The sequence below is a fragment of the Arachis hypogaea genome, chromosome 15 (assembly GCF_003086295.3).
Source record: "Arachis hypogaea cultivar Tifrunner chromosome 15, arahy.Tifrunner.gnm2.J5K5, whole genome shotgun sequence".
Classification (NCBI taxonomy): domain Eukaryota; kingdom Viridiplantae; phylum Streptophyta; class Magnoliopsida; order Fabales; family Fabaceae; genus Arachis; species Arachis hypogaea.
In genome coordinates, this window is record NC_092050.1 from 155,738,706 (window position 1) to 155,763,672 (window position 24,967).

At 34.0% G+C, this 24,967-nt stretch overlaps 4 protein-coding genes across 11 annotated transcripts; 1 reads left to right on the forward strand and 3 right to left on the reverse strand.

Annotated features, from left to right (window-relative positions):
- Nucleotides 1-918: 918 nt before the first annotated feature.
- LOC112751623 (chloride channel protein CLC-c) lies at nucleotides 919-6,990 on the reverse strand. Of its 2 annotated transcripts, XM_025800835.3 has the most exons (8): nucleotides 6,670-6,990; nucleotides 5,970-6,220; nucleotides 4,633-4,833; nucleotides 4,115-4,292; nucleotides 3,686-3,948; nucleotides 3,240-3,509; nucleotides 1,977-3,105; nucleotides 919-1,782 (listed from the first exon to the last, which is right to left on the reverse strand). In XM_025800835.3, the coding sequence occupies exons 2-8, from the start codon at nucleotides 6,188-6,190 to the stop codon at nucleotides 1,696-1,698; spliced, it is 2,349 nt and encodes a 782-aa protein (XP_025656620.1). In that variant the 5' UTR covers nucleotides 6,191-6,220; nucleotides 6,670-6,990; the 3' UTR covers nucleotides 919-1,695. The 2 variants fall into 2 exon arrangements, with proteins under 2 accessions (XP_025656620.1, XP_072073409.1); XM_072217308.1 differs by lacking the exon at nucleotides 6,670-6,990 and having other exon boundaries at nucleotides 5,970-6,351.
- A 1,918-nt stretch (nucleotides 6,991-8,908) lies between these two features.
- Nucleotides 8,909-14,893, reverse strand: LOC112751622 (chloride channel protein CLC-c). 4 transcript variants are annotated; one of them, XM_025800832.2, is made up of 8 exons: nucleotides 14,499-14,893; nucleotides 13,606-13,902; nucleotides 13,051-13,251; nucleotides 12,215-12,392; nucleotides 11,634-11,896; nucleotides 11,120-11,389; nucleotides 9,782-10,910; nucleotides 8,909-9,249 (listed from the first exon to the last, which is right to left on the reverse strand). In XM_025800832.2, exons 2-8 carry the CDS (start codon nucleotides 13,833-13,835, stop codon nucleotides 9,154-9,156), a joined length of 2,367 nt encoding a protein of 788 aa, XP_025656617.1. In that variant the 5' UTR covers nucleotides 13,836-13,902; nucleotides 14,499-14,893; the 3' UTR covers nucleotides 8,909-9,153. The 4 variants fall into 4 exon arrangements, with proteins under 4 accessions (XP_025656617.1, XP_025656619.1, XP_025656618.1 ...); XM_025800834.3 differs by having other exon boundaries at nucleotides 13,051-13,223; nucleotides 14,499-14,781; XM_025800833.3 differs by lacking the exon at nucleotides 14,499-14,893 and adding an exon at nucleotides 14,232-14,498.
- A 2,123-nt stretch (nucleotides 14,894-17,016) lies between these two features.
- On the forward strand, nucleotides 17,017-20,233 carry LOC112751625 (eukaryotic translation initiation factor 6-2). The gene is made up of 8 exons (XM_025800839.3): nucleotides 17,017-17,199; nucleotides 17,925-17,981; nucleotides 18,082-18,178; nucleotides 18,301-18,386; nucleotides 18,531-18,575; nucleotides 19,036-19,166; nucleotides 19,563-19,673; nucleotides 19,754-20,233. Exons 2-8 carry the CDS (start codon nucleotides 17,972-17,974, stop codon nucleotides 20,009-20,011), a joined length of 738 nt encoding a protein of 245 aa, XP_025656624.1. The 5' UTR covers nucleotides 17,017-17,199; nucleotides 17,925-17,971; the 3' UTR covers nucleotides 20,012-20,233.
- A 201-nt stretch (nucleotides 20,234-20,434) lies between these two features.
- Nucleotides 20,435-24,849, reverse strand: LOC112751624 (T-complex protein 1 subunit gamma). Of its 4 annotated transcripts, none has more exons than XM_025800836.3 (14): nucleotides 24,634-24,849; nucleotides 24,394-24,456; nucleotides 24,043-24,104; nucleotides 23,882-23,954; nucleotides 23,528-23,595; nucleotides 23,371-23,440; nucleotides 23,189-23,257; nucleotides 22,966-23,037; nucleotides 22,550-22,623; nucleotides 21,505-22,167; nucleotides 21,306-21,431; nucleotides 21,106-21,210; nucleotides 20,952-21,026; nucleotides 20,435-20,803 (listed from the first exon to the last, which is right to left on the reverse strand). In XM_025800836.3, the coding sequence occupies exons 2-14, from the start codon at nucleotides 24,416-24,418 to the stop codon at nucleotides 20,612-20,614; spliced, it is 1,674 nt and encodes a 557-aa protein (XP_025656621.1). In that variant the 5' UTR covers nucleotides 24,419-24,456; nucleotides 24,634-24,849; the 3' UTR covers nucleotides 20,435-20,611. The 4 variants fall into 4 exon arrangements, with proteins under 4 accessions (XP_025656621.1, XP_025656622.1, XP_029148517.1 ...); XM_025800837.3 differs by having other exon boundaries at nucleotides 24,541-24,849; XM_029292684.2 differs by having other exon boundaries at nucleotides 23,705-23,954; nucleotides 24,634-24,822.
- Nucleotides 24,850-24,967: the final 118 nt, after the last annotated feature.

The window sequence follows — 24,967 nt, forward strand, 5'->3', positions numbered from 1 at the left end:
AAGTTTTCAGTGTGTCTCACATGGCAATGTTATTGCAACATTTTGGGTTTCATTTTCCCACCTTTGAGCAATTTGAATATGAACCTATACATTACAATATAATAATATAGATATTTTTACTATATAGATATTTAATTCATTAATTTTGTGTTATAAAATTATTAATTTTATTTGAAGTCTATGATAGCTACTTTAAAAAATATAACGTTATTATTAATGGACTTATTTTATGCTTCCAATATTTAAAAAAAAAAAAAACTTTTTTGAGTAGCTTATTAAAGTTTTATGTTATTATTCTTTAGACAATGCAATTAGTTGTTGAAAAATAACGTTTTCTACTTAATATAGAACAATTTTTGCTTTCAATTTTCATTTTTCTTTTAATGTCTATGCATTGGTCATATTTAGTATTAGATGTATAACTTGTATTATACGAAAAGATAAATGTTAATTGTTTCTAATAAATGTTTACCATGTCAAAATTTGACAAAGTGAGTTTAACCAAAGCGTCAATTGTTGGTTGTCTGTATAATTAACAATTTGATTAACTATATATGGAAAAAATGCTTAGTTGCATTGTAAAAGGAATAAATCACATTTTTATGGTAATTTTTCCAAAAGGAAACATTGGATTCTTTTGATTGAAAGTGCATTCTTTTTCAACACCAGCTTTTAAACTTTGGTGGATACTACCATAAAGATTTTATTATTGTCTTCATATGAAGATGCTTCTTTTTTACCATTAGATGATGAAATGTATGGTTTGATTTTGATGTGTTATAAAAGTGTTATTTTTTTTAAAGTGTGGCTAAACAAACAAAGTACACTTTTAACACAAGAATCTTCATAAAAAGATGTTTTTAGCATCTTCATTTGAGTAGTTGCCTTAAACTTTTTCATATAGTGTTGTTTTCTTGATTTAGGAACGAATCATCTCAAAATTCTCTCTATTAGTGTCATATGTAATCTCTTATCAACAACAAAAATTGAGAAAAGTTTTTGGTTCTAGTCTTTGTTACCACACCATTGACCCTCTTTCATGTGTTTTCCTCCTCCTTCATGTTCTTCACCCATGATAGAATGGAAAGCAATCTTCTTCCATGTAGGAACCAACACAACACAGAGAACCAGGAAACAAAAAATCTTATCATATCACAATTTTGTCCCTTGCTTCCCAAGATACAATTTGAGAGTCAAAGGATGCCTTGCCTGCTTATCGCCAATAGGTAGGCCGTAGGCATTGCCATGCATTGACCCAATCGGACGAAAGGGCAGTGCTGGATCCCTACACTACAAAGCTAGTTGTCGACACCAGCCGTTGCGACACCACCACTGCTGTGTTTTTCATTGCATCCCTTCAGAATTTGACCCTACTAAGTAGATATTATGAGCTATTTAACCTTAATTAACATGTTTCTTGGCTATTACACTTGGTGATTAAGGCCTAATGACCCTTTAGTTATCTTCTTAAGTATTCAATTCTGATGTATAATTAACAATACATCAGGAAGACTGATCATTGGTACATTTTTTATCAAAATATCTACAAGCAGCATGAACAAGACAATTTTATTTAATATTAACATATTTGCTAAAATTGATCCAAATTTACCAACTTAAGTTAATGATCTAATAATGTCTACAGCAGCTTAATGTAAAAGCGAGAACCTCATTTCACTGGGGTCATTCCGTCCCTTAATGAGGATTCATGTTAGAATGAAGTCCCAAAACATGCTCCGGCATAAAATCATGGCGAGTTAGAATCCCAACAACTGGTGGTCTCTGCAATATTTATAGAGATTGTTAACATATTTTACACTTGCAGCATGGGTAAGCTATATAAGTTGTATAAAACTGCATTACAGATGTAAATTGCAACCTTTTACATGCCTGGAGAATGCAAGAGGAAACTTTTGATTATAAATAGTTTTGAGACCTAAATAAGTTAATTGTAGTGCAAGGTAAAGGTATCATACCAGTTGGCTCTTCGGAACAAGACACATGTGCCTGAGTCCGAGTGTGCGGAAAAGAACAGCAGCTTTGGCAAGTGACATTGTCTCAAGCACTGTGTATGGTGATGCATTACTGATAGGATGCAAGTCCACATACATATCCTGCTCTTCCTCCGTGATATCTAGATCTTCTAGTTTTACACCCTTCCCTAGTCCCGGCTTTCCGAAATCCAATGCAGAAATTCTTTGGAAGGTGTCATGGCTCACAAGCACCCTTTCCTTCGAAAAAATCTTCGCCTTCAGCAACACTAGCAAATGGGACCTCAGCACAAGTCCACAGAGCTCCGGTGTATCCGTGAAAGGCGGTTCATTGATGACAGGAAAACCATTGTGCCCTGTATTTTCCAGAGCATGCAGTATATTTCCCACCTTTTCTATACCTGAAAAGGTGATTAGTAGGCCAGAGACGACGTCACGTGCAACCAAATTCTGCATGTAAGGTTCTGCATGAGCCTCCAAATAAGGAATCCCTTTGATCTTCAGTATTTGGTCATAGACACCCTTGTTGAAGGAATCACCCACAGTTTTTGAGATTAGTAATACTATCATCACAAGTGGGAGTAACAAGAGATCATTTGTGAGTTCAAGCAATATGACACAAATTGAGACTGTCATTCTCATGGTGCCACCTAGGAGGGATGCAGATCCAAGGAGAGCAAAGAGTCCCGTGTCAAGAGTGGCGATCGGTTTGAATAGTGTCCCTATAAACCGGCCATACGCAGCGCCGGCAAGGATAACTGGAATGAAAAGCCCGGATGGAATAGCAATGCCATAAGTGACTATCCCAAGAAAGTAGATAGTGGCAAAGTAGATGCCCAAGCTGGAAATATGAAACTCCTTGGTTAACCTCGAGCTGTAGAGATTACGAATAGCATCATCATTGGTGTTTAGAAAGAGTGAAGCAAGATCATTGTAGTAGCCTGGTTTGCACTGAAACCTTTTGTATTCTCCAGACTCATTGACCGAGGGACAGATTTCTGTTTTATCAGTTGGGCAGGGTGCACAGGTTGAAATCCATGGTAGGAAATAATAACAACATGATGTCAAAAGAGAAATTGCAACAACAAGCATGATTTTGAACACTGCACCTTTTCTGCCAAACCAAGATTAAACTAAGGGATTATTGGCTGTGCATGTTAATACATTAGGACTACAACAAATAATGGTGAATAGAAAAGTCATACAAGTAAATGCCTAAATTTATTTAACTTGAATGTGAGAACATACTCATTGATGATGCTATATGTACGAACAACCTTATCAACAAGGTAGTTATACAAACTTCCAAGAAGGCCTCCAATGATTCCCAATAGTATGGTTGCTACTAAGTCACTGGCGCTATATGTTCCCGTGAATGAATTGACATCATAAAGTATCAGACCACCTTCCCCAAATAACCCGCATTTTCCTGTCGAGCAAAACTGAATTGCAACTCTGAAAAAAATAGCAACCACTGCTGTTGTGAAAAATGTTCTCCACAGAAGAGCACTCCGCCACCTAAAGGAATACACCATTCACGAAGTTATGGCCACAATTTATAAATACACATCCAACAATAAAGTAAGCTTGTTAGTATTTTTACCACTTGGTGAAATTACATTTTCAAATTTACAAATTTACAATTACATGAAATTCAGAGAGAAAAAATGAGTAGTCTAAGTAGATAAAGATACCATGAAGCTGCCTCTTCAAGGGCAAAGAGGACACCACCTACTGGAGCACGAAAGGCAGCAGCAACACCAGCAGCCGCACCACAAGTTATCAGGTCTCGCCGATCACGGTCATTTTTGAAATATCTAAGCCAAGACCAAGTCAAGCCATACTTGCGAGATCCACCCTGCCCCAACAAAGAAGCCAAGCATGCACCTGTATGTACCATAGGTCCTTCTTTGCCTACCACAAATCCAGAAGAAACTCCCAGGATAGAACCAATAATCTGTATATGTAGAACAAAAGGTTTCATAAGAAGCTTACTATTTCCCAAGATTCAAAAGTAAAATATCTAAAAGATTGCTTATTATTTTTATCATTCTGCATGCAGTAAGTCCTAAAAAAACCAAGAGAATAGGCAGAAATATATTTACAACTTTAGTGTTATTCACCTTTACAAAAAGAGTGCTCGGAGCCAGTATAGAGTGTGAATCCACACCATTCAGATATGCTTTTACCTCTGGGATACCAGAGCCTGCTGCTGCTGGGGAAATAAAAGCACAAAGTGCACCAGCGGCTGCTGCTAAAACCACATTGATACCGGCATATACAACAAAAGCTTCAAGATATCTGCACCGACACTACCACTCTGTGAGAATGAATGAACAATAGACTAGACACATATAGTGCAGCTCCCTCTTAAATGTACCAACTCCATCTTTCCATATAAAGAAAGACTACATCAAAGGAAAATTCAGTGGAAAAAGAATAAATGCAATGTATTTATAATTTATTTTCAAAGGCCTCTTATATAATAGATCAATTTAAGTTTAAATTAATGGTAATTGGCTTCTAAACCAATAATATAGCATATTTCTCCAGTTAGGATGTAGACAGTTGATTAATAGAAGCGCAATCAAATGATGAAATAAGCACATCAAACACATTAATATCGTTAGAATAGGCTCACCTGTGTTCAGATATGAGACTGGTAGTCCTAAGCAGCTTGAAACCTGCTATGTTCTCAACTGAAATACTATTGAAGAGGCCAATAATTCCAGTACCTAATCCAATAAGAAGAGCAAATCCCCACTTAAGTATCAGATACTGGAATATCTGTACCTTCTTCCTAGACCTCCAGTCTTGCTTAAAAACCTCATTCTCAAAAATCCTGAAATTACAGAAAATAAGTAATCTCACATCATCCCTCTTCCATCAGTAATGGATATGTCAAAACATTAAGACAATGCTCGAGTTGTTGCTTCTTGTAATTTCAGCTAAGTCATAAATAATTACATGGCTATATATGCTGGGAAACTTGTGATAAAATTAACAAAACAAAAGGGATGACAAGTCGGAAAATGTGAAAGGTAAAACTTCAGTTTATCCTCCCCAAAGGTTCACAAATGATGCAGCATACTACAGCCAACAAGGCTCTCGTTACTTCCTTTCCTTACCTTTATTCTCCTTTTCCTTTCAAGTTTCAAGTACAAGGAAAATTAAAACTGTGTCCTCATATTACAAACCGAAAGATATTTACAATAATAATAATAATAATAATAATAATTAATAGAACGGTTGTCAACATTGTTGCCATGTCTCAAGTTGCATAACGGTCACGCTTGTTGGTGATGAACCATTGCATCATTTGGAAAATAAAGAAATGTCTTTTGATGAAAAGTCATAAACATTGAAGGGACATGTTTATGTACGTGGAACTGGGACTGAAGTGTAATTGTTTCATGCAAAACATGTAGATATAATCCCTTGTCTACTATTTCAAGTGCAACATTAACTAAATGTGTATTTTAAGATTTTAACTATTATAAGTTCTGAAATTTTTTTGTTCTCGAGAGTAGAGAATTTCTTAATATGGCTAAATAAGAAATTCATAGATTTTATTATATCCTAAAAGAATATTGTCATCAAATATTTCTCTAAAAAAAGCAATCTAATTGTGCCTTGAAACGATAAAAAATATAAATTTTTGTCATCTTCTACTCATAATTTAAAAAAAAAGTCTCATACAACTTGGTAAAATGATTGAAGCACATCATGTAAAGACAACAATACACAAAAATGGTTTACTAAAATAGAATGATATAAAAGAACCATGTTTGAATTGAATACTGGAAATTTTTATATGAAACACAAACTAGTTTAGTGCATCATAATCTTAAAAAATGGCCAACTAAAAATTGAAAATATGAGAACCATTCAATCAAAACCGGATTTTGTCTTTTCCCTCCTTGAAATGTACCTAGAAGAAAGATAAAAATTATCCCGAAAGAGGCGTAAGCTGCTTACTCGTAGTCAAGGCTTTCAACAGGGCAAAGGTTGGCACCAATTATAGCAGCCTGGGAAGTGGTGTTCCTCCTCTTCAATAGAAGTGGTTCAGAGTATGTCACATTCCTTTCGGAAAACACTGATTCATGCCTTTGCACTCCCTCCTTTGAATGTAGAAAACCTTCACTCTCTATGTCATGCATATCATCATCATCATGAACTACACCATTTTCTTTATACATCTTCTAAGCAACTCCACCTGTTGGTTCCACCTGCATCAGTTGGTGTCCAAAACCTGTTAGTAGATCCAATCTATACCTTACTTGCTAGCTAGTATAACATTGAAGAAAGAAAAAGTAATAAAATGCTCACAAAAAAGGAACCGTAGCAAAAAAGGTATCACAACAAGAATATGTTACACCAATCAATCCAAAGGTCATAGTTAATTTTCAGCTTAAAAAAAAAAACCAATAAATAAATAAATGCTGGCAATAAAAAACGCATGCTAAAAGCCGTGTAAGGTCTTTGTTGCTATGGCTTCTACATAACGCTAACCTAGACCACTAGAATTCCAATCAATAATAAATTGACCTAAACAACTTCCCCAAAATCAAAATTTTAATCCGAAAAATTAATAAATATATAAAAAATCATATATCCAAAGCATCATGCTACAAAAAAAAAAAAAAAAATTTACAAGGCACGTACGAATTTGATATACCTGTCCCAAAAGAAGAGAAGCAAGCGAAAAAGAGAGGTATCCAGAATTGGGTAGGGAAAACAAAAGAGAAGAAACGGCGGTTGCAGAAATATATATGGATTGAGAAATTGGAAGAAGGTGTGAAGGATTATGGTAAAGGAAAAAGGGAGAATAATCCATTTAATTGTTTCCTTTTTGGTATAGTTATGTAATGATGGATAAGAACAAAGACGGAAGAACAAAAAATATGAGCTGAATCGGAATGAAACCGTTATTGTTAATGAGACTGTTTTCCATTCTGGGGCTTCAGAATTGGCGGGGATTCGGGAACGCTCCACTTTCGGATTCTTCTGGTCCCACCCAATTCACATTTTAGAGAGACAAAAAATTAAAATAAAAAACAGATATTTTTCTTTTTTTTAAATAAATAAAAAAACATATTAATTCTTATAATAATCTTTTTAATTTTTTACCGTTTTAAACATTGGCTATAGAGGGGTTGATTGCGAAATAACAAATAAGGTTAGAAACTATTGTCAGCACAATAAAATAATAGCGACATCCTGGTAATATGATAATGAATTCAATGCGAAATTAAAAAATAATATCTAAAATGATAAAAAAAATTTAAATTATAACTAAAAATATAAATATAATTTTTTTAAATTAATATTTTTTATAATTTTATCTTTTCTAAGCTAATATTTTTCTTTCTTTTATTTCTGATGGCATCTTCTAGCACGATGACAAATAAATAATTAATCCATAGCTTATGAAAATTTTAACCATGTTTTTATAAATATTTTTTTTATAATTTTATATTTAATTATTCTAATAATAGATTATTTTGCTAAAAATATATGTAAAATTATATATATAAATGTACATTATAACTGTTTTTCGGTATTCATAGAAATTTTTGGTAATATTTTTAGGAGTAGTTTGATGACTAGCTTCCAACAATTCTATTTTATTTTTTTCTTTTTACAGAAGAATGCTGAAAAATTCTTCTTTGTAAATAAATCTTATTTCTAAAATAATAATGTTATCATAATAAATATTATCTTGGTCAACATTCTTTTAATGATTTTTTCTGAATGAAATAATTTTACTTTAACTTATATATATATATATATATATTTTTTTTTATTAATTATCAGATTTTTCCCAATCAAATAGAACTTTCCACGTAATTTTAGAGGAAAAAACACATAGTTAACTAACATTTATTAGTACGCAAACATATTTTTTCTTTTTGTCACATTTGAATATTGCATGTCTGCTTGTGCGGCAAAGTTGCAAGTTAGTTAATAGATACCCTTGCCGTACACCTTCGTTAGATTCTTCCATATTACTATTACAATGCATAAAAAAAAAGAAAAAAAAAAGAAAACGTACAATAAAAAATTTTGAGTTAAAAATCAGCCTGCTGTATACTTTATTGGGAGCAATGTAACAGAAAACACAAATAATTTAATTATTATATTAGAGTTAAATTTTGATGTACTCACAATATAATGTTCTCTTAAAGCTGCGTTTGTTTTTAAGAATAGGACAAGACACTGAAAACAGGACAGATACAAAATTTTGTATTCTTGTATTCTGTTTAATGATAAATTATAATAAATTATGAAAATTTAATTTATTCTCATTTTTTTTCATTCAAAAAATTTGAGATAAAAAATATAACAATAAAAAATATAATTATGAAAAATTAACAAGAATAATAAAAAAAAATAAAAAATAAGTTGTATCTCTTGTTAGTATCTCTGTTCCTGTCAGGATGGATACAAAATACACTAATTCAGAGTGTCTCTGAACATATTGTCTTTATCTATGTCTCCTCTGCCAAACACAATTTTGTCTCTCAGCGTCCTGTTAAACAAACACAGCCTTAGATAACTATTCATACAGTTAATATAAAATGTAATTATTTTTGCTATTTCAGCCTTATGTGAGTAAATATACGTATAAAACGATTTACACGGAGAATATATCAAAATTAAATTCATTATATTATGTTAAGATATACATGAATATAAAATACATGAAAATATATAAAATAACACACACACACACACATACATATATATATATATATATATATAGTCACTAATTTTTTGTGCGTACGCAATATTTTTTACAATATAATCCTAACTTGATAATAATAGTGATGACTTATGAACATGATACCCAGATTACACACAGAACATATTGATCAATTTTGATATTTTAATTTTTTTTAGAAAACAAAATCTAATTAGCAAAATGAACAATAGATCTTTATTAAATGTGTAGTACAAGACCAACAAAAGTTGGTTAATTTGTGTTGCAAAAATGTTCATCTGAAAGCATCAACCTTTTTGCTTCAAGGCTTATTTTCTTTGTATAAAATATTCCACTCTGAGCTAACTGTACATAAGAACTTTGATAATCCTGAAGCAAATGACTGCACCAGAAGCAGTACTTCAATGTAAACAAAAACAACTACTTTACTATGATCATTCAGTCCTCTTTGTGAGGATTGATTCCAGGGTATAGTCCCAAAATATGCTCCGGCATGAAGTCGTGGCGCGTTAGAATCCCAACAACCGGTGGTCTCTGCAATGTTTTATACAGAAACAGCATTAGAGAGCTTGAAGCCTTCAAGAATGCAAACATCAAATATCAATTTCATTAAGGAGTTAAGCCTTGCTTTTAGAACAGTTTGCTAACAAACTAGTCCTGAAAAATGTTTTAGTGACTAATTTAGCATTTTGATCTTTAAGGGACTAAATTAGTGGTTCAGGAACAGGATATTTAGAACGTAAAACAAGTGTAACATAATGCACGAGTTAAGTCTCAAAGTGGTTCCTCAGATTTGTCATGTGCACTAAATTAGTATCCACGATCTTGCACCAATTACATCCTTAAGATCGACAAAAAGTACACCACGTCAGTCCTTCATTCCTTTTCCATCAAGTGACTCATCTCATTGTTAAGGACTAACGTGGTGCACTTTTGCCAATCTTGGAACATAATTGATGCATTGGGATCTCAGGAACTATCTTAATACACGCGGCCAATCTCAGGAACTACTTTGGGACATAAAGCATAAATGCACATTGGAAGGAAAAGATATTCATATTCATACCCCTTGGCTCTTTGGGACAACACACATGTGCCTAAGTCCGAGTTGGCGGAAGAGAATGGCAGCTTTGGCAAGTGACATTGTCTCGAGCACTGTGTACGGTGATGCATTAGTTATGGGATGAAGATCAACATACATGTTCTTCTCTTCCTCATTGATATCAAGATCCTCTAGTTTCATTCCCTTCCCTGATCCAGCCTTTGCAAAATCCAATGCAGAAATTCGTTTCGAGATGCTACGGTCCATGAACAGTCTATCCTTTGTGAAGTTCTTCCCCTTAAGCAACACTAGCAAATGAGACCTCAGAACAAGTCCACACAACTCTGCTGCATCTGAGAAAGGTGGTTCATCAATCACAGGAAAACCATTGTGTCCTGTAGTTTCCAAAGCATGAAGTATATTCCCAACCTTTTCTATGCCGGAGAAGGTTACTAATGGACCTGAGACAACGTCTCTCGCAGCCAAAGTCCTCATATAAGGTTCTGCATGAGACTCCATATAAGGAAGTCCTTTGATCTTCAGAATTTGGTCATAGACACCCTTGTTGAAGCCATCGGCCACAGATTTCGATATCAATAAAACCAGCATCACAAGAGGAAGTAATAAGAGGTCATTTGTGAGCTCAAGCAATATGACACAAATGGACACAGTCATTCTCATTGTGCCACCAAGGAAGGATGCAGCTCCAAGCAGTGCAAATAGTCCTGTGTCAAGCTTAACGATCGGTTCGAATAGTCTCCCAACAAGCCGGCCGTATGCAGCCCCGGCTAGGATAACAGGAATGAAGAGGCCTGATGGAACAGCAATACCATAAGTGGCTATCCCAAGAAAGAAGATAGTGCCAAAGTAGATGAACAAGCTTGAAATATGAAACTCCTTGGTTATCCTAGAGCTGAAGAGATTTCTAATAGCATCATCATTGGTATTTAGGAAGAGTGAAGCAAGATCATTGTAGTAGCCTGGTTTGCACTGAAAGCTTTTGTATTCTCCGGACTCGTCTACTGAGGGACAGATCACCGATTCATTAGTAGGGCAGGGTTTGCAGGTTGCAATCCATGGTAGGAAATAAAAGCAACATGATGTCAAAAGAGCAATTGTGACAACGAGTATGATTTTGAAAACTGCACCTTTTCTGCCACATCAACATGATAAAAGGGGTTAGATAGATTAGTTGTATGTGTGTTTGGATCTGCTTTTGCAGAATTGATTTAGTTAGAACTGATTTCTCTTCCCCCAAAGTCAATCAATTATGGAAGTTATATCATCAACATGGTGTGATCATAAAGCTGCTATAGTAATTGCCAAAAATGAATTTGAACTTGAAAGTTAGTTAGGACATACTCATTGATGATGCTATATGTCCGAATAACCTTATCCACAAGGTAGTTATATACACTTCCAAGAACTCCTCCAATGACTCCCAATAGTATTGCTGCTAGTACGTCGCCGGCGCTGTATGTTACCTTTGAAGAACCAACATCATACATTATCAGACCACCTTCTCCGAATAAGCCGCATTTCCCGGTGGCGCAAAGCTGAATTGCAGCTCTTAAAACAATAGCAACTACTGCTGTGGTGAAAAATGTCCTCCACAAAAGAGCACTCCTCCACCTAAAGAAAAAGAAAGAAAATGATGAGTTTTCAGGCTATGCTATGTAACATATTTGTTTGTTACTCTTTTTACACATTGATGATCAAAGCAACATAAACTCTTGCATCTAGTTAACATCTTATAGAGAATGTTAGAAAAATTGGATTGGTAAGTTTTTCTTTCACTCAATATCCAATTTACAAGCTAAAGATAGTATGAGATTGAGAGTAAGAATGAATAGTCTAAGCAGAAATAGATAGATACCATGAAGCTGCCTCTTCAAGGGCAAAGAGGACACCACCTACTGGTGCGCGAAAGGCAGCAGCAACACCAGCAGCCGCGCCACAAGTAATCATGTCTCGCCGGTCCCTGTCATTCTTGAAATATCTAAGCCAATTCCAAGTTAAGCCGTACTTGCGAGATCCTCCTTGCCCCAATAAATTAGCTATGCATGCACCTGTATGTACCATAGGTCCTTCTTTGCCTACCACAAATCCAGCAGAAACTCCAAGGATGGAACCAAAAATCTGTTACAGTTAAAATCGTAGGTTCCATAAGATGCTTAACATTTCACAAGTTTTAAAATGCAAAAAATGTAAAAGACTAGGAGTGAATCATCACTAAATTTTGCAAAGATGAGAATATCCACTGAATTCCTTTCTAAGAGGACTACTCAGAAGATAATGGTTCAATCTTCATTGGAATTCTTTCATCAGAAGTAATCTTTTATGATCTTTGTGTTCATGCAGGGATTCCAAAGAATGTGAGAGGAAGTCCCAAAAGTAAATAAAGAAAGAATGAGAAATAGGAGGAGGACTTGCTTCTATACTTTTAGGATTATTCACCTTTACAAAAAGAGTGCTCGGAGCGAGTATAGAATGCGCATCCACGCCGTTCAAATATGCTTTCACCTCCGGAATACCAGAGCCTGCTGCTGCTGGAGCAATGAAAGCACAAAGTGCAGCAGCTGCTGCTGCTAAAACTACATTGATACCGGCATATGCTACAAAAGCCTCAAGATATCTGTACTTAAACTACTACTCTGTGAGAATAAAAATACACACAAGATAAAGATGGTAACAGTAAAGAAGTTAAGAACTGCATATAATTGTTTTGTGATTCAAATGTGCCTTTTAACTTGTTAATGCAAATAGAAAACACAATAGAGTAATTTAACTACACTGATTTTTTATTTTGAAAGGGCTGTTATAGATCCATTTATGTTGGAAAATTAATGGTCGATGGCTTTCAAACTGATAATCTGTCATAAAACATTTTCTAGATTTTTAAACATTTTTCAGATTGGATCAGGAATAGACACCATAAAATATGACATATTTTCATTTTCTGTTAATGAAGTGGAGACTTAGATTAACAGATTTATCAATCAAATGATGAAATAACTCAATGGTCATGTTATAAGCACATCGTGCTTATCTTTAAGGCTCTGTTTGGGAATTGTATTAGGATACAAAATACAGAGATACTGAGACAGTAGAAATGGAAAATATTTGCCCCTAATGTCCCCATATTTTAGCTGCATAGAAAATATAGAGAAAATTTGTCCGAAGGTTCGTATCCTCCAATATCTCTGTATTTCTATCCTGAGATAGTCTCGAACCGCAGCCTAAAGTATGTCGTATGGCAGCACAACTGGTATCTACCAAAAGACAAAGCTAACCTGTGTTGAGTCATGAGAGTGGTTGTCATAAGCAACTTGAAACCTGCAATGTTCTCAACTGAAATATTATTGAAGAGGCCAACTAGTCCAGTGCCTAATCCAATAATAAGAGCAAATCCCCACTTAAGTATCACATACTGGATTATCTGAATTTTCTTCCTGGACCTCCAATCCTGATTAAAAATTTCATTCTCAAAAATCCTGAAATTTACAGCATAAGTATTTCCTGTTATCACGCTAACGATCTATTGGTAATGGATATGTCAGTAAGATGAGGAACTTTACTTAGAAACATTTCCCAGAATAGAACTAATTATAGTAGCAAGTAGAAATGATGAGCATTCGCATAATTTCAGAACACAACAACATTGCTTGATCCATATAATAGGCTATGTTTAGTTGCAGCATAAAAACATACTCGAAAATTTCGCAGACGAATTTCATGTGTAAAAATTTGCATGGAACTCATCCAGGAGAACAGATAACATGGGGAACCATAAGATCAAAAACTCATAAAATTAACCAAAAAGAAGTGAAATTTCCAATTGGGCTTACTCATAATCAAGGCTTTCAATGGGGCTGAGGTTGGCACCAATTATAGCAATCTGGGAGGTTGTGTTAGTCCTTTTAACAAGCAGTGGCTCTGCATATGACATGTTCCTTTCCGAAAACTCCGACCAATTCCTCCGAATTTCGCCCTTCCCATCCAACAATACACCTTCATTTTCAATGTCATGTAGCCCATCACCATCACCATTGCTTACACCATCTTGTTTGTTCTCCATCTCCTAAAGTCTTAGCAAAAACTACTTCACTTTTGGGTGAGTGCCACAAAGTTGTATTAATCAGAACCTGCAATTAAATTACCAACTTCACACTAAGCACGTGATCTTATATCATATAGCAAATTCACAACACAAAATGTGGACATTTTTTTTTTTTTCTGGATCAAGAAACAGTTGGCAAAACATGTGACAGATATTATTTTGAAAGGTACAGCTCATAACAGTATAACACACAAGTTCTCAAATTTAAACCACAGTAATCAACAGTGTATAATCCAAGATACTATGGATAAGTGTTGGATCAACAAACAAATCCAAAATGAGAAGAAGAACATGAAAAGCAAGTTCCTTGATTTCATGCATGCAGCAAAATCTATAAAGGGTATGAGTAGAAACCAGAAACTATGTGATCAAGTGAAGTATATATCCACTGTCAGTAACCCATCTTTTAGATCCAATCAAAACTTGAACTTTGCTGGTTTTGCCTAAAAAAAATTGGCAATCAAATCCAGGAAGTACTTTTAAAAATAAAATAAAAAAGATAAGAAAGGTGGAGCCTTTTTTTGGGCTAGTTTTATTCTCTAGCTGAAATTGAACAAAAAAACAAACAAACAAACAAACAAAAAGAAAAAGAAGAAACAAGAGAGGTTGAGAGGTTCTTACAGTAATCAATAGTAGTACTGTAGTTTACTATGAATCAACACAGTATCTTTTAAGTTCCAACTTCCAATATCATGAACTGAAGGATCAACTCTATTTGCTGATAACCACTTTGCAAGGTCAAACAAATAACTTGAAAATTCAGGGAACTATCACTGTAAGTCTGTAACATGTGTCAGATACACAATAATTTAATTACAGCGCATATAATAAAGACAACACCTTTTTTTTTTCTCTCTATATCTCTCTGATGAGTGTTTCAGGGAACATCAACCACTATAAAAGTAGTTGGAAAATTACACATCATATTTCGTTATTTAAATAAAAAAATAAACCAATTCAACATCACACAAAAATGGAATAGTTTGATTTGAAAAATAATAAATAAAAATTTGTTTGTTGTGACTTGTGAGTGATAGTGATACATATATGACATAAGAAAGGAGTAATTGGGACCACCTTCACAATTGGTTATTTATTTTATGTTTATTTTTTTTAAGTTAAAAGTGTGGTTGGAATTCGAAATTCCTAAATGAAAATGAAGAAATTATTTATTTAAACTATAATTCGATGGTTATTTTATGCCTACCTCATCCTTTGGTTAGGAACATATTGGTAACCAAGAAATATAAACATTAAAGTATTAAACTGACCAACCTCGTGACAACAACGTTGGCAAGTAGCAACATCAATATTTTAATACACATAAACATTAAATATATCTGAGTCATTATTATTTTGAGATGATATATCATATCTTGCGTGAAGTCTCGGACTACTTAGGACGAAACTTAACTGATTAAGTTTTTTTATAATTCACATCCATTGAAAATAATAGTCTAAGCGTTAGATTTAAAGTTACACCATAATAATAATAATAATAATAATAATAATAATAATAATAATAATAATAATAATAATAATAATATGTATCATATACAACGAGTGGTACTCCTATGTATAGACACACACAAATATAATCTAGTTATAATAACGTCCTAATATCAAGGTAAATCAACATCAAATTTAGAAATGGCAAAACGGGTACGGTTGATAAATACATATGTATAGCTGTATATATTAAATAACAATGAATATTATTGTTATGAACATATTTTCATATAAAGATAATTATTGTGAATTATTAGATTATTTAATATATTTGATTGAATATATTTAATTAAATGATCTAACGGTTTATAATACTATTTTTATACGAAAATATTTTTATGAAAACATTCACCTTAAATAACATAATATATAAATACAAAATGTGTATAATTGTATATTTTCTTTAGTATATGTGTAATATTTTACAATAAATTGATTATAACTTACAGTTTAGGTAATATTGAAAATAACTATAATAAAAATTAAATTATTTTAATATATAATTATATATAAATAAGTTATTCTATCGTAAAGTCTTATAAAAAAAATATCTTATCAAATGAAAATGACATTATATGGCTTTATTTTTCTCTGATTGAATCCAACACGCGAAGCCATCCTAAATTCTTGATAGTAATTAATGTATCGATCGAATGCATGTGAGTATGACATCATATATATACATACATACATACATACACATATATATAGAGAAAGAGAGAGAATGTTGGTAGTGCTAAATTGCTAATATAATAGCCCTAGCGATCTTTAATAGAAGTATTATGCTATTTATTGTAATGCTTAGATTTTTAAATAGTTCAATAATAATTTAATTTTAACTTCGAAAATTATTATTTTATTTTTAATATTAATATATATTAATATGTAATAAAATCTATATGATACCAAATATATCATGTATGGAGTGGGAAAAATAAATAAGAATAAGGATGAGGCGTAGAAAAGTTACAAAATTCATATAATCAAGGAATCCAAAAGAAATTAATTAAATGACTTGTATTCAATGAGAATAAAAAATTGCAATTTACATACATTTATTGTACTAAGTACTAGATTGGACATTGAATCATTGAGATCATTACCCTTAGTACTATATACAAGATCCAATGTGTAGAGAATCCAATAAAGGATATTTTATTAGCATATAATAAGGTTCCTTTTATAGAGCATCCAGGGAAAGATATCCAATATAATTATAAATAATATCATGTAATATAAAAAGTTAAAATTTTAACCAAATTTCTATAATTTGAAATTTTATATTTTCTAATATCATATAAGAATTATAAGATTTTACAGTTTAAATTAAACATTTTTAATCAAATTTTTATCCGTAAAAACTTTTTTCAATTTTGTTTCTTTTTAGTTCAAAAGTTATGTATAATAAAACCTATATACATGAGCAAATAACCTTTATGTTGCATCTATACATAAGAATTATAAGATTTTTATCCGTAAAATCTTATATGTTGCATCTACACTTCTACATTTACCAAATTTGTTTTGGGCCTATTCAAGATATAAAGATTAAAGACTCTATTTCACTATTAAGAGGCCCAATTAAGAGGCCCAATAATATGACAAAAAACCAAAAAAATGGTCAAGATCCGAAAAGAAAAATTGATAACAAATTGAAAAAGAAATTAAAAAAATCAAATCAAATACCCTAACAAGCCTCGCGCTGTCTTCTTCCCCGCCTCTCTTCCCTCCATACCGCGCTTTCCAGCTCAGGCAGCTTCTCCTCCGGCGCCGCCGTTAGTTCCGTCGTGATCACCTCAAAGGATTCGCCAAGGTATTCTCTTCATTAATTGCAGAACCAACCCTGTTTTGTTGTGGTTTGTACATGAAAGCAATTTGCACCCTATATTCTGGCTATAGATTATTTAGGAATTTGAGGTTCCGATTTTGGTGTAAAGTTATAATCTTTTCTCTGCTACTAGAATTTCCCGAGTTGTGATTGCATTGTTTGGCTGAAATTATAACATGAGATTTCACTAGCAGATATTATTTATATGCATTATCATATTTGAGGGGCTGAGGGGCTCCTAGGAGCTGTTAGTTTTGAGGGTTATCATAATCAAAATTACTAATGCTAAGAGTAGCTGGAGGTGTTCTTCAATGTTTCAACATTGAAGTTGATGAAATATGCAGTGGGAATTGTTTTCACATTTTAAGTTAAGAAACCTGTGGATTTTTAAAATAAAGGAAATTCTATGGTGAATATGTTAGTTTCTTTTTTCTGTTCTAATTTGGTGGAAAGTAGTTCCACTTGCTCAATACTACTACCTGTATCAAAATTTTTGTTATTTCGACCAAATTGGTACATCCTGAAATCCAAGGCTAAACCCTCCAAACTATATAGCTTGATTATGCATGATCAGGTAGAAGCTAAGTTGGGGATATGTATCCCACATATTGAGTATATGAGGTTTGTTATGTATCTATTTGAGCATAATTTTAATATACGGAACATGGTTGCTTTATGTTGTTGTCCTGACTCGCATTCTTTCACTACAGATCTTCAATCTGCTTATTTGGGTCAAAGATCTCTGTTATTCTCAATCATGGCAACTAGTAAGCGATCATATATGCCTTCCCTATTTTCGTCTTCCTTACCTGAACTCGTTTTTGCTTTTTTGAGATAAGATATTAAATGTATATTGTTTCCTTGCAGGACTACAGTTTGAGAATAATTGTGAAGTTGGAGTGTTTTCTAAACTTACTAATGCCTATTGTTTGGTTGCCATAGGAGGATCTGAAAACTTCTACAGGTTTTCATTCTTTTTGGATTAGTGATGAATTTAACTTTAGCTTATTTAAAATTGTCTTCAAATGGTTTGAAATTGTTATGATGTCTTTCTGAATGAAAAAATTAGCCTGTTGGTTTGTACAGTGTATTTGAATCTGAGTTAGCAGACGTCATCCCAGTAGTCAAAACATCCATTGGTGGAACTCGAATTATTGGTCGCCTTTGTGCAGGTAAAGATTTTCATATCCTTTGCTTATTCTCTTGGCTTCTCAAGGAGTACCAAAGAAAGAATAAAGCAGCATCAGTTTCTTCTATTTATTCAGTATCATTTTACCGGACCTAATTAGGTTGTTTACCTTTCTGTCGGTTTCCAGGAAACAAAAATGGGCTTCTGCTGCCCCATACAACTACAGACCAAGGTGATTACTGTTTTGCTTATGTTTGTTTTGATTCCTTGTACTAGATGATGCTATTTAATATCATGTGCTATGAGTTCCCAAATCCCAAAACATCTTTGTAATTTCCTTTCACCAAATGAAATTCACCATATTGACTTTCTCAAATCTCAATAAAATATGTGAACTGTTGCTCTTTATTTGACTGATGCGGTTAGCATATGTGAGGTCATGTGAATTGTGATGAAGTATTGTGCATTTGGACCATATCCATATGTTATGAAGAAATATTTTTTAAAAATGGTATTACCAAATTATACATGGAGTGGCATGCGGCGTATTCAATCAAATGAAGTTGAAAAACATTCTGAAACCTAATTGTATTTTATGCTTTGCTTTTCTGGTGGTGTTGCCATATAATTACAATATAGTAGTGATATTATTATCCTGACTTTAGTTACCTGATCTTATTGGCATTCTGAAGAACTTCAACATTTGAGAAACTGTCTGCCCGATCAAGTAGTCGTTCAGAGAATAGAAGAAAGATTATCTGCTCTTGGAAATTGCATAGCTTGTAATGACCATGTGGCTCTCACTCACACCGATCTTGACAGGGTATAGTTTTATGCTAGATTATAATGTTTATGCTAATCTAGTCATGTTTAGGATAAAAAATTGATTTGAATATCACTTGTGTTTTATCTCGACCATAGATATTTAATTAGGACATTAAAAAATTATCACCTGCACATTACTAGTATTTTGGAATTTGATCACCTTTAATTTTGATAACAGGACGTGAACTTTATACGTAATATCCTGAAAACAAACAAATTTTACACTGCAAGTTTGTATAAAATCTACACCTATTTGACCTGTAGGATTTAATGGATTCACGTTTTTGCGCATTACATATTAACGATAATCCCGTTGCTTCTCAAATCCATGGCTGTTATTCCCATTTATCTTCTGAATTCGATATATAATATGTGTTGCTTTATTTTTGTTCAGGAGACGGAGGAAATGATTGCAGATGTTCTTGGAGTAGAAGTTTTCAGGCAGACCATTGCCGGCAATATTCTTGTCGGTAGCTACTGTGCCTTCTCCAACAGAGGGGGCTTGGTGAGTAAAATGAATTTCTCTTCAACTTTGCAATCTTAAAAAAAAAAAGTTCTTGAGTCTTAGCCATTCATTTGATGCAGGTCCACCCTCATACTTCCATAGAAGATTTGGATGAGCTTTCTACACTTCTTCAGGTTCCTTTGGTGGCTGGGACGGTGAACCGTGGCAGTGAAGTGATAGCTGCTGGAATGACAGTGAATGACTGGACAGCATTTTGCGGCTCGGACACCACAGCGACAGAGCTGTCTGTGATTGAGAGCGTTTTCAAACTGAGGGAGGCACAGCCTAGTGCCATTGTGGATGAGATGAGAAAATCTCTCATTGATAGCTATGTCTAAATTGTGGTTAATATTGTGATTGTATTATCTTATCTAAGATATTGCTCTTTTAATTGTTAAATGATCTTTTCAAGTTTTGGTGATAGTGACTCGTGCACTGTGAAGTGTGAACATATATGTTTTTTTTTTGGGTGAACTGAACATATATATGTTTTTTTTTTTTGGTGACTGAACATATATATGTTTGAATCATAAATTGTAATTTTACACATTTTCGTTCAATTTTTTTATTTCCTTTTTCAGCTTTATTTTTGGGGGAAGAGGGGGGGGGGGGGTTCTTTTTGGGATCCTTTGGGATTTTTTTTTTCCTCTGGTACACAGATTTGAGGGCCCAAACATATATGTTAGTGCACACTAAAAATACTAAAAATAAAAAAGGTAAATGCACCCAATCTCATAATTGGCCAGAGGAACACGAATTAATTAAGAAGAAAATTCTGTTTTCTTTTATCATCAAAGAAGTTTATAAATCACAATTGCTCTTGCAGAGTGCAAACAATGTAAGGTACAAACTAAAACATAGCTCAATCAATAAAAAGTTAAAAAAAGCACATCTACTCTACATCATGTCAAAAAGCAGTGTCAGTTGAACTGTATTGCTCAGTCAGGAAGGATTTGCTCACTGTCAGCGTCTGCCTCAGTCTCAACCTTGGGCTTTGTAGGGGCCTGGCCTGCTCCAGGTGCCTGCTTCTTCTTGATCCCACTAACTATATCATCAATTCTCAGGAGCATGCAAGCAGCTTCAATGGCCGTCTTAAATGTTTGCGCTTTCACATTGTATGCGTCCCAAATCTAACAACAACAACAACATATCCTCAGACTCGGTTCATTCGCTGAGGTACGTGCTTATCAAGAATTCAGATACCTAAGCATATATATCCACATAAAATCCAAACAAATATTCATCCTGTTGGGAGTAACTGAAAAAAGCGAAGTGTACCTTGCGCTCTTTCATATCGGCGATGGCACCCGAATTTCCATCTATGCCAATCCATGCATTTTCTCCATTCGCGTGCTATAATTTTCAAGTAAACAATGTTAAACAAAGTAACAGAAAGTATCACATGTAATAGGTACTAGCAAACTATTTCTACCTTTCCTTGTAGTGCAGTCATAGTCCGGATGACATTAACTCCACAATTTTGTGCCAAAGTACGTGGGATAGCCTCAAAAGCAATGGCAGCAGCTTCATAAGGCCACTGTTGATCAATGCGAATATTATGCGAAAGTGAGAACCAGGGTAATATACTGCTGTTTATCTACTTGTTCATTTAAAAAGCGACAATAAACTCACCTTCTCTATGCCTTCGATTGACGAACTCTTCTGTTTCAAAGCAGCTGATACAGTCAACTCTGTAGCACCACCTCCAGGAACAAGTTTTGGATTTTTTATTATATTCCTTGCAACAGACATGGCATCCTGTCATGGAACAATGTTCAGGAAGAAGTATGACCAAATCTACATGATCTAGAAGTTCAAATTAACAGCTTACCTGCAGATTTCTTTCAACTTCATTCAGGAGATCTTTACTAGCACCTCTTAACAGTACGGTACAGGCCTTAGGGTCTTTGCAGTTCACAATAAATGCAAAATACTCATCTCCAATTTTCTTTACTTCAAATAAGCCAGCACCAGTACCGACATCAGACTCCTGCAGTTCATCAGGTCTGTTCACAATGACAGCACCACATGCCTTTGCAATTCTGTTGTTATCGGTTTTCCTCAGCCTCCTGATTGCGCTAACACCATGCTTACTTAAGTAATGGCATGCTAAATCACTGAGACCCTTCTCTGTAATTACTAAGTCTGGTTTAAACCTCAATATCTGCATACAGAGCTCCTCAATGTATTCTTCTTCCATCTTCAATAGGAGGCTCCAATCTTCTTCTTTGAGCAATTCAGCATTTGTTTGGTTTTCACCTTTTTTATACTCAAGGGGGCAATCGAGAAGAATAATACGAGGGTTAATAATCTTTCTCTTCATTTTGCCAGGGGCAACCACATCTTTGTTTATCATGACTCCCTTCAGAACTTTTGAGTCCTCAAGCTGCCCACCAGGGACCTTCTCAACTTTAATATAGTTTTTTATATCTACATCTCTAAGACCGTTGCCAATTTCGACACCTACTGTTGTAGTAGCATCAATAGCTAAATCCTGGAAGTTAATTAAGGTAATATGATGCATAAGTCAACAGATAGAGAATTAACCTGGAAGTTAATCAAGGTAATATGGTACATAAGTCAACAGACAGAGGATAATATGAAAATGCAGATGGCCTGTTAATAATCCTACTAACATATAAACATCCAAACTGTTTATTGAAACATAGATTGTGGTAAAAACACCAAGCAGATTAAAATTTTCAACTTTACTACACTTGGCTGTGAGCTACCCTCCTCATGCATAACATTACATGGATTAAAATCAGGATTGGAAGAATATCATTATGCAAGAATAGACATATCAAGACCAAAATCTCTTGAATATAAAGATGACCAATTTGGCAATCTAGCTCGAAGAAGATGAGGACACTCACAGCAATCAAGTCTCCGAATTGGCCTGTAAATTTGGTACCTATGCAACTTTTTACAAGTCCGAGCATTGTAGTTCCTGCAGTTAATTCATCAATAATTGAGACAAAACACGGAAGTCAACTTATGTTGAAAGAAGAAACCAATGTCATTTACTATGATATTAAAGTGATGTCAAAATTATTGTGCAACAAATATTATTATACTTGTATTTTGTAGGACTAAGGGTTTTAGCCTATACCATAAATTACCACACCATTTTTCTACAAGCTGCATTCCAATATGGCTCTCGGAAGATAAGATAAAAACAAAAGAAATAATATCCCAACACCCAAACTATTGAAAAAGCCTCCCAGGTTATTATTCCACAGACTGTTGGAATATGTAATTGAAAAGATTCAGCTCAATACAATAGACTTACGATCTTGGGCATCAATGGACAATGCAATTTTGTCAAGAACAGCAACTGCATCCTCTAGAGCTTTGTTATAAGCTGCAGATTACAAGATTGAAGCATCCATTATATATAAGTGTACACCATTCTAGGAAAGAACCCCATTTGTTATTATTACTATTAACTTTTGTTGGATTAAGAATAACATTATAGAGAAGATAAAAATACATAAGGCGTACTAATAAATTACCTCGGCAAATAACTGTGGGATGATAATTTTTGTCAATGAATGCTTCAGCAACATGAAGCATCTCACCAGCTGCCAAAAATACACAACAAAAAAATTTTGGAAATAGGAAAATAAAATAGGCTGCAATATAAACCCAATCCTTCACTGGTTATACAAATACTACCATATATGTAAAATCATACCAAGAATGATGACGGATGTTGTCCCATCTCCAACTTCTTCATCTTGGGTGCGACTTAATTCAATCATAGACTGTAGCAATCTCAATGAGAGAAGTATTAGAAAGTTTCCAGCAAAAGAAAACTAATATCAATGAGAACAAGCACGAAAGAAAAATACCTTAGCAGCTGGATGAGCAAGATCTAGTTCACGTAAGATAGCATTTCCATCATTAGTCACCACAATTCCTGCAAATTACAAAGAAAAAGAATGACCAGTGGGTAAATACTTGAGAATACAAACCAGACATCTGATCAAATATGACAAATACTAATAAAAGGGCAGTCTCTAACTAACCCAGAACCCAAGCTTAAAGAAAATCCCACACCATGAAGAAGAAGAAAACTCAAATGATTCCAAAAACGATTCAGGCATTGAGGCTGCAAAACATGAAACATTTGCCCCTCTGCAATCTAACATTGTATAGGGTGTAATCCACAAGCTGCAACAGAATTGGAGAATGAAAACACTAACCTCCTGCTGCATCAAGTAGCATTTTTAGCATGGACCTAGGTCCCAACGTAGTACGTATTATGTCAGCAACAGCCTGGCAACCATCAGATACATCAAATTATACATCCAATGAGTTTTAAGGAACATTACCATGGAAGTTTAGATACTATGTAATATGTTACCTTAGACGCTTGAATATTGGCATGGTGCACCTTGGTTCCAGACTCACGTTTCAAAGAGTCCTCTGCAGATTTTCAGTATGCATTTGATGGGTATGTAGAAAAACATGTTTAACATTTTGAGGTTGCAACAGCAATCTTAGCACAATATGATCAAATATTGGGTACCGAAAAACAACACAAAGTGCACGAAAAAGAAAAAACTACAACAACCAGAAAATTTAAAAAAAAGAAACTGAAAACAAACCGTTTTCGAAAATGAAACTGAAGTAATTTAAACCAGAAGCGTAATCAAAAGGAAGGGGAAAAATTCGACGCCACTTGGAGCAGAAAAGGCAGCAAGAAAAAACTTACTGAGAACTAGAACCGGAGCATTCATAATTTCTCCTCGCTTTTACAATCCAAATTCCGAGCTTTCTGCAAGCACAAAAACTTTAACTCTTTAGCAGAGGAAGTGCTTATAAACTTGAATGAGCTTGTGAAATTGAACGTTCACACCACAGTTTTCGAACTCAAAATCCACAACACAGTTGAGTGAACACAACGTAGTAGATTCAAGCTTTATCCGAAGATATAAAAACCCTAAAATCGTACTGTTCAGGGCGGAACGGTCTGAAAGGAAAAATGTGAGGTGCGTGAACTTGAACGGAGAATGTTGGAGCAGGGAAGGAGGTAGCGGTGGCTGGCGGCGGCGGAAGGAGTCGCTAAGACAGAGAGAGACGATCAAGTTTGTACTTTGTACCTTAAAATTGTAAACAGAGTCGTTACAGAGTCAATAGTGGCATTTCAACAAAGGTAAAGGTCAATTCTATAAAAATTGGTATTTTTTTATTCTTTTATACTTATCTCATTTTTACTTGGAAATTTAATTATTTTAATTAAATTATTTATCCAATATAAAAAGGTAAAAACTCAAGGTGCAAATTCA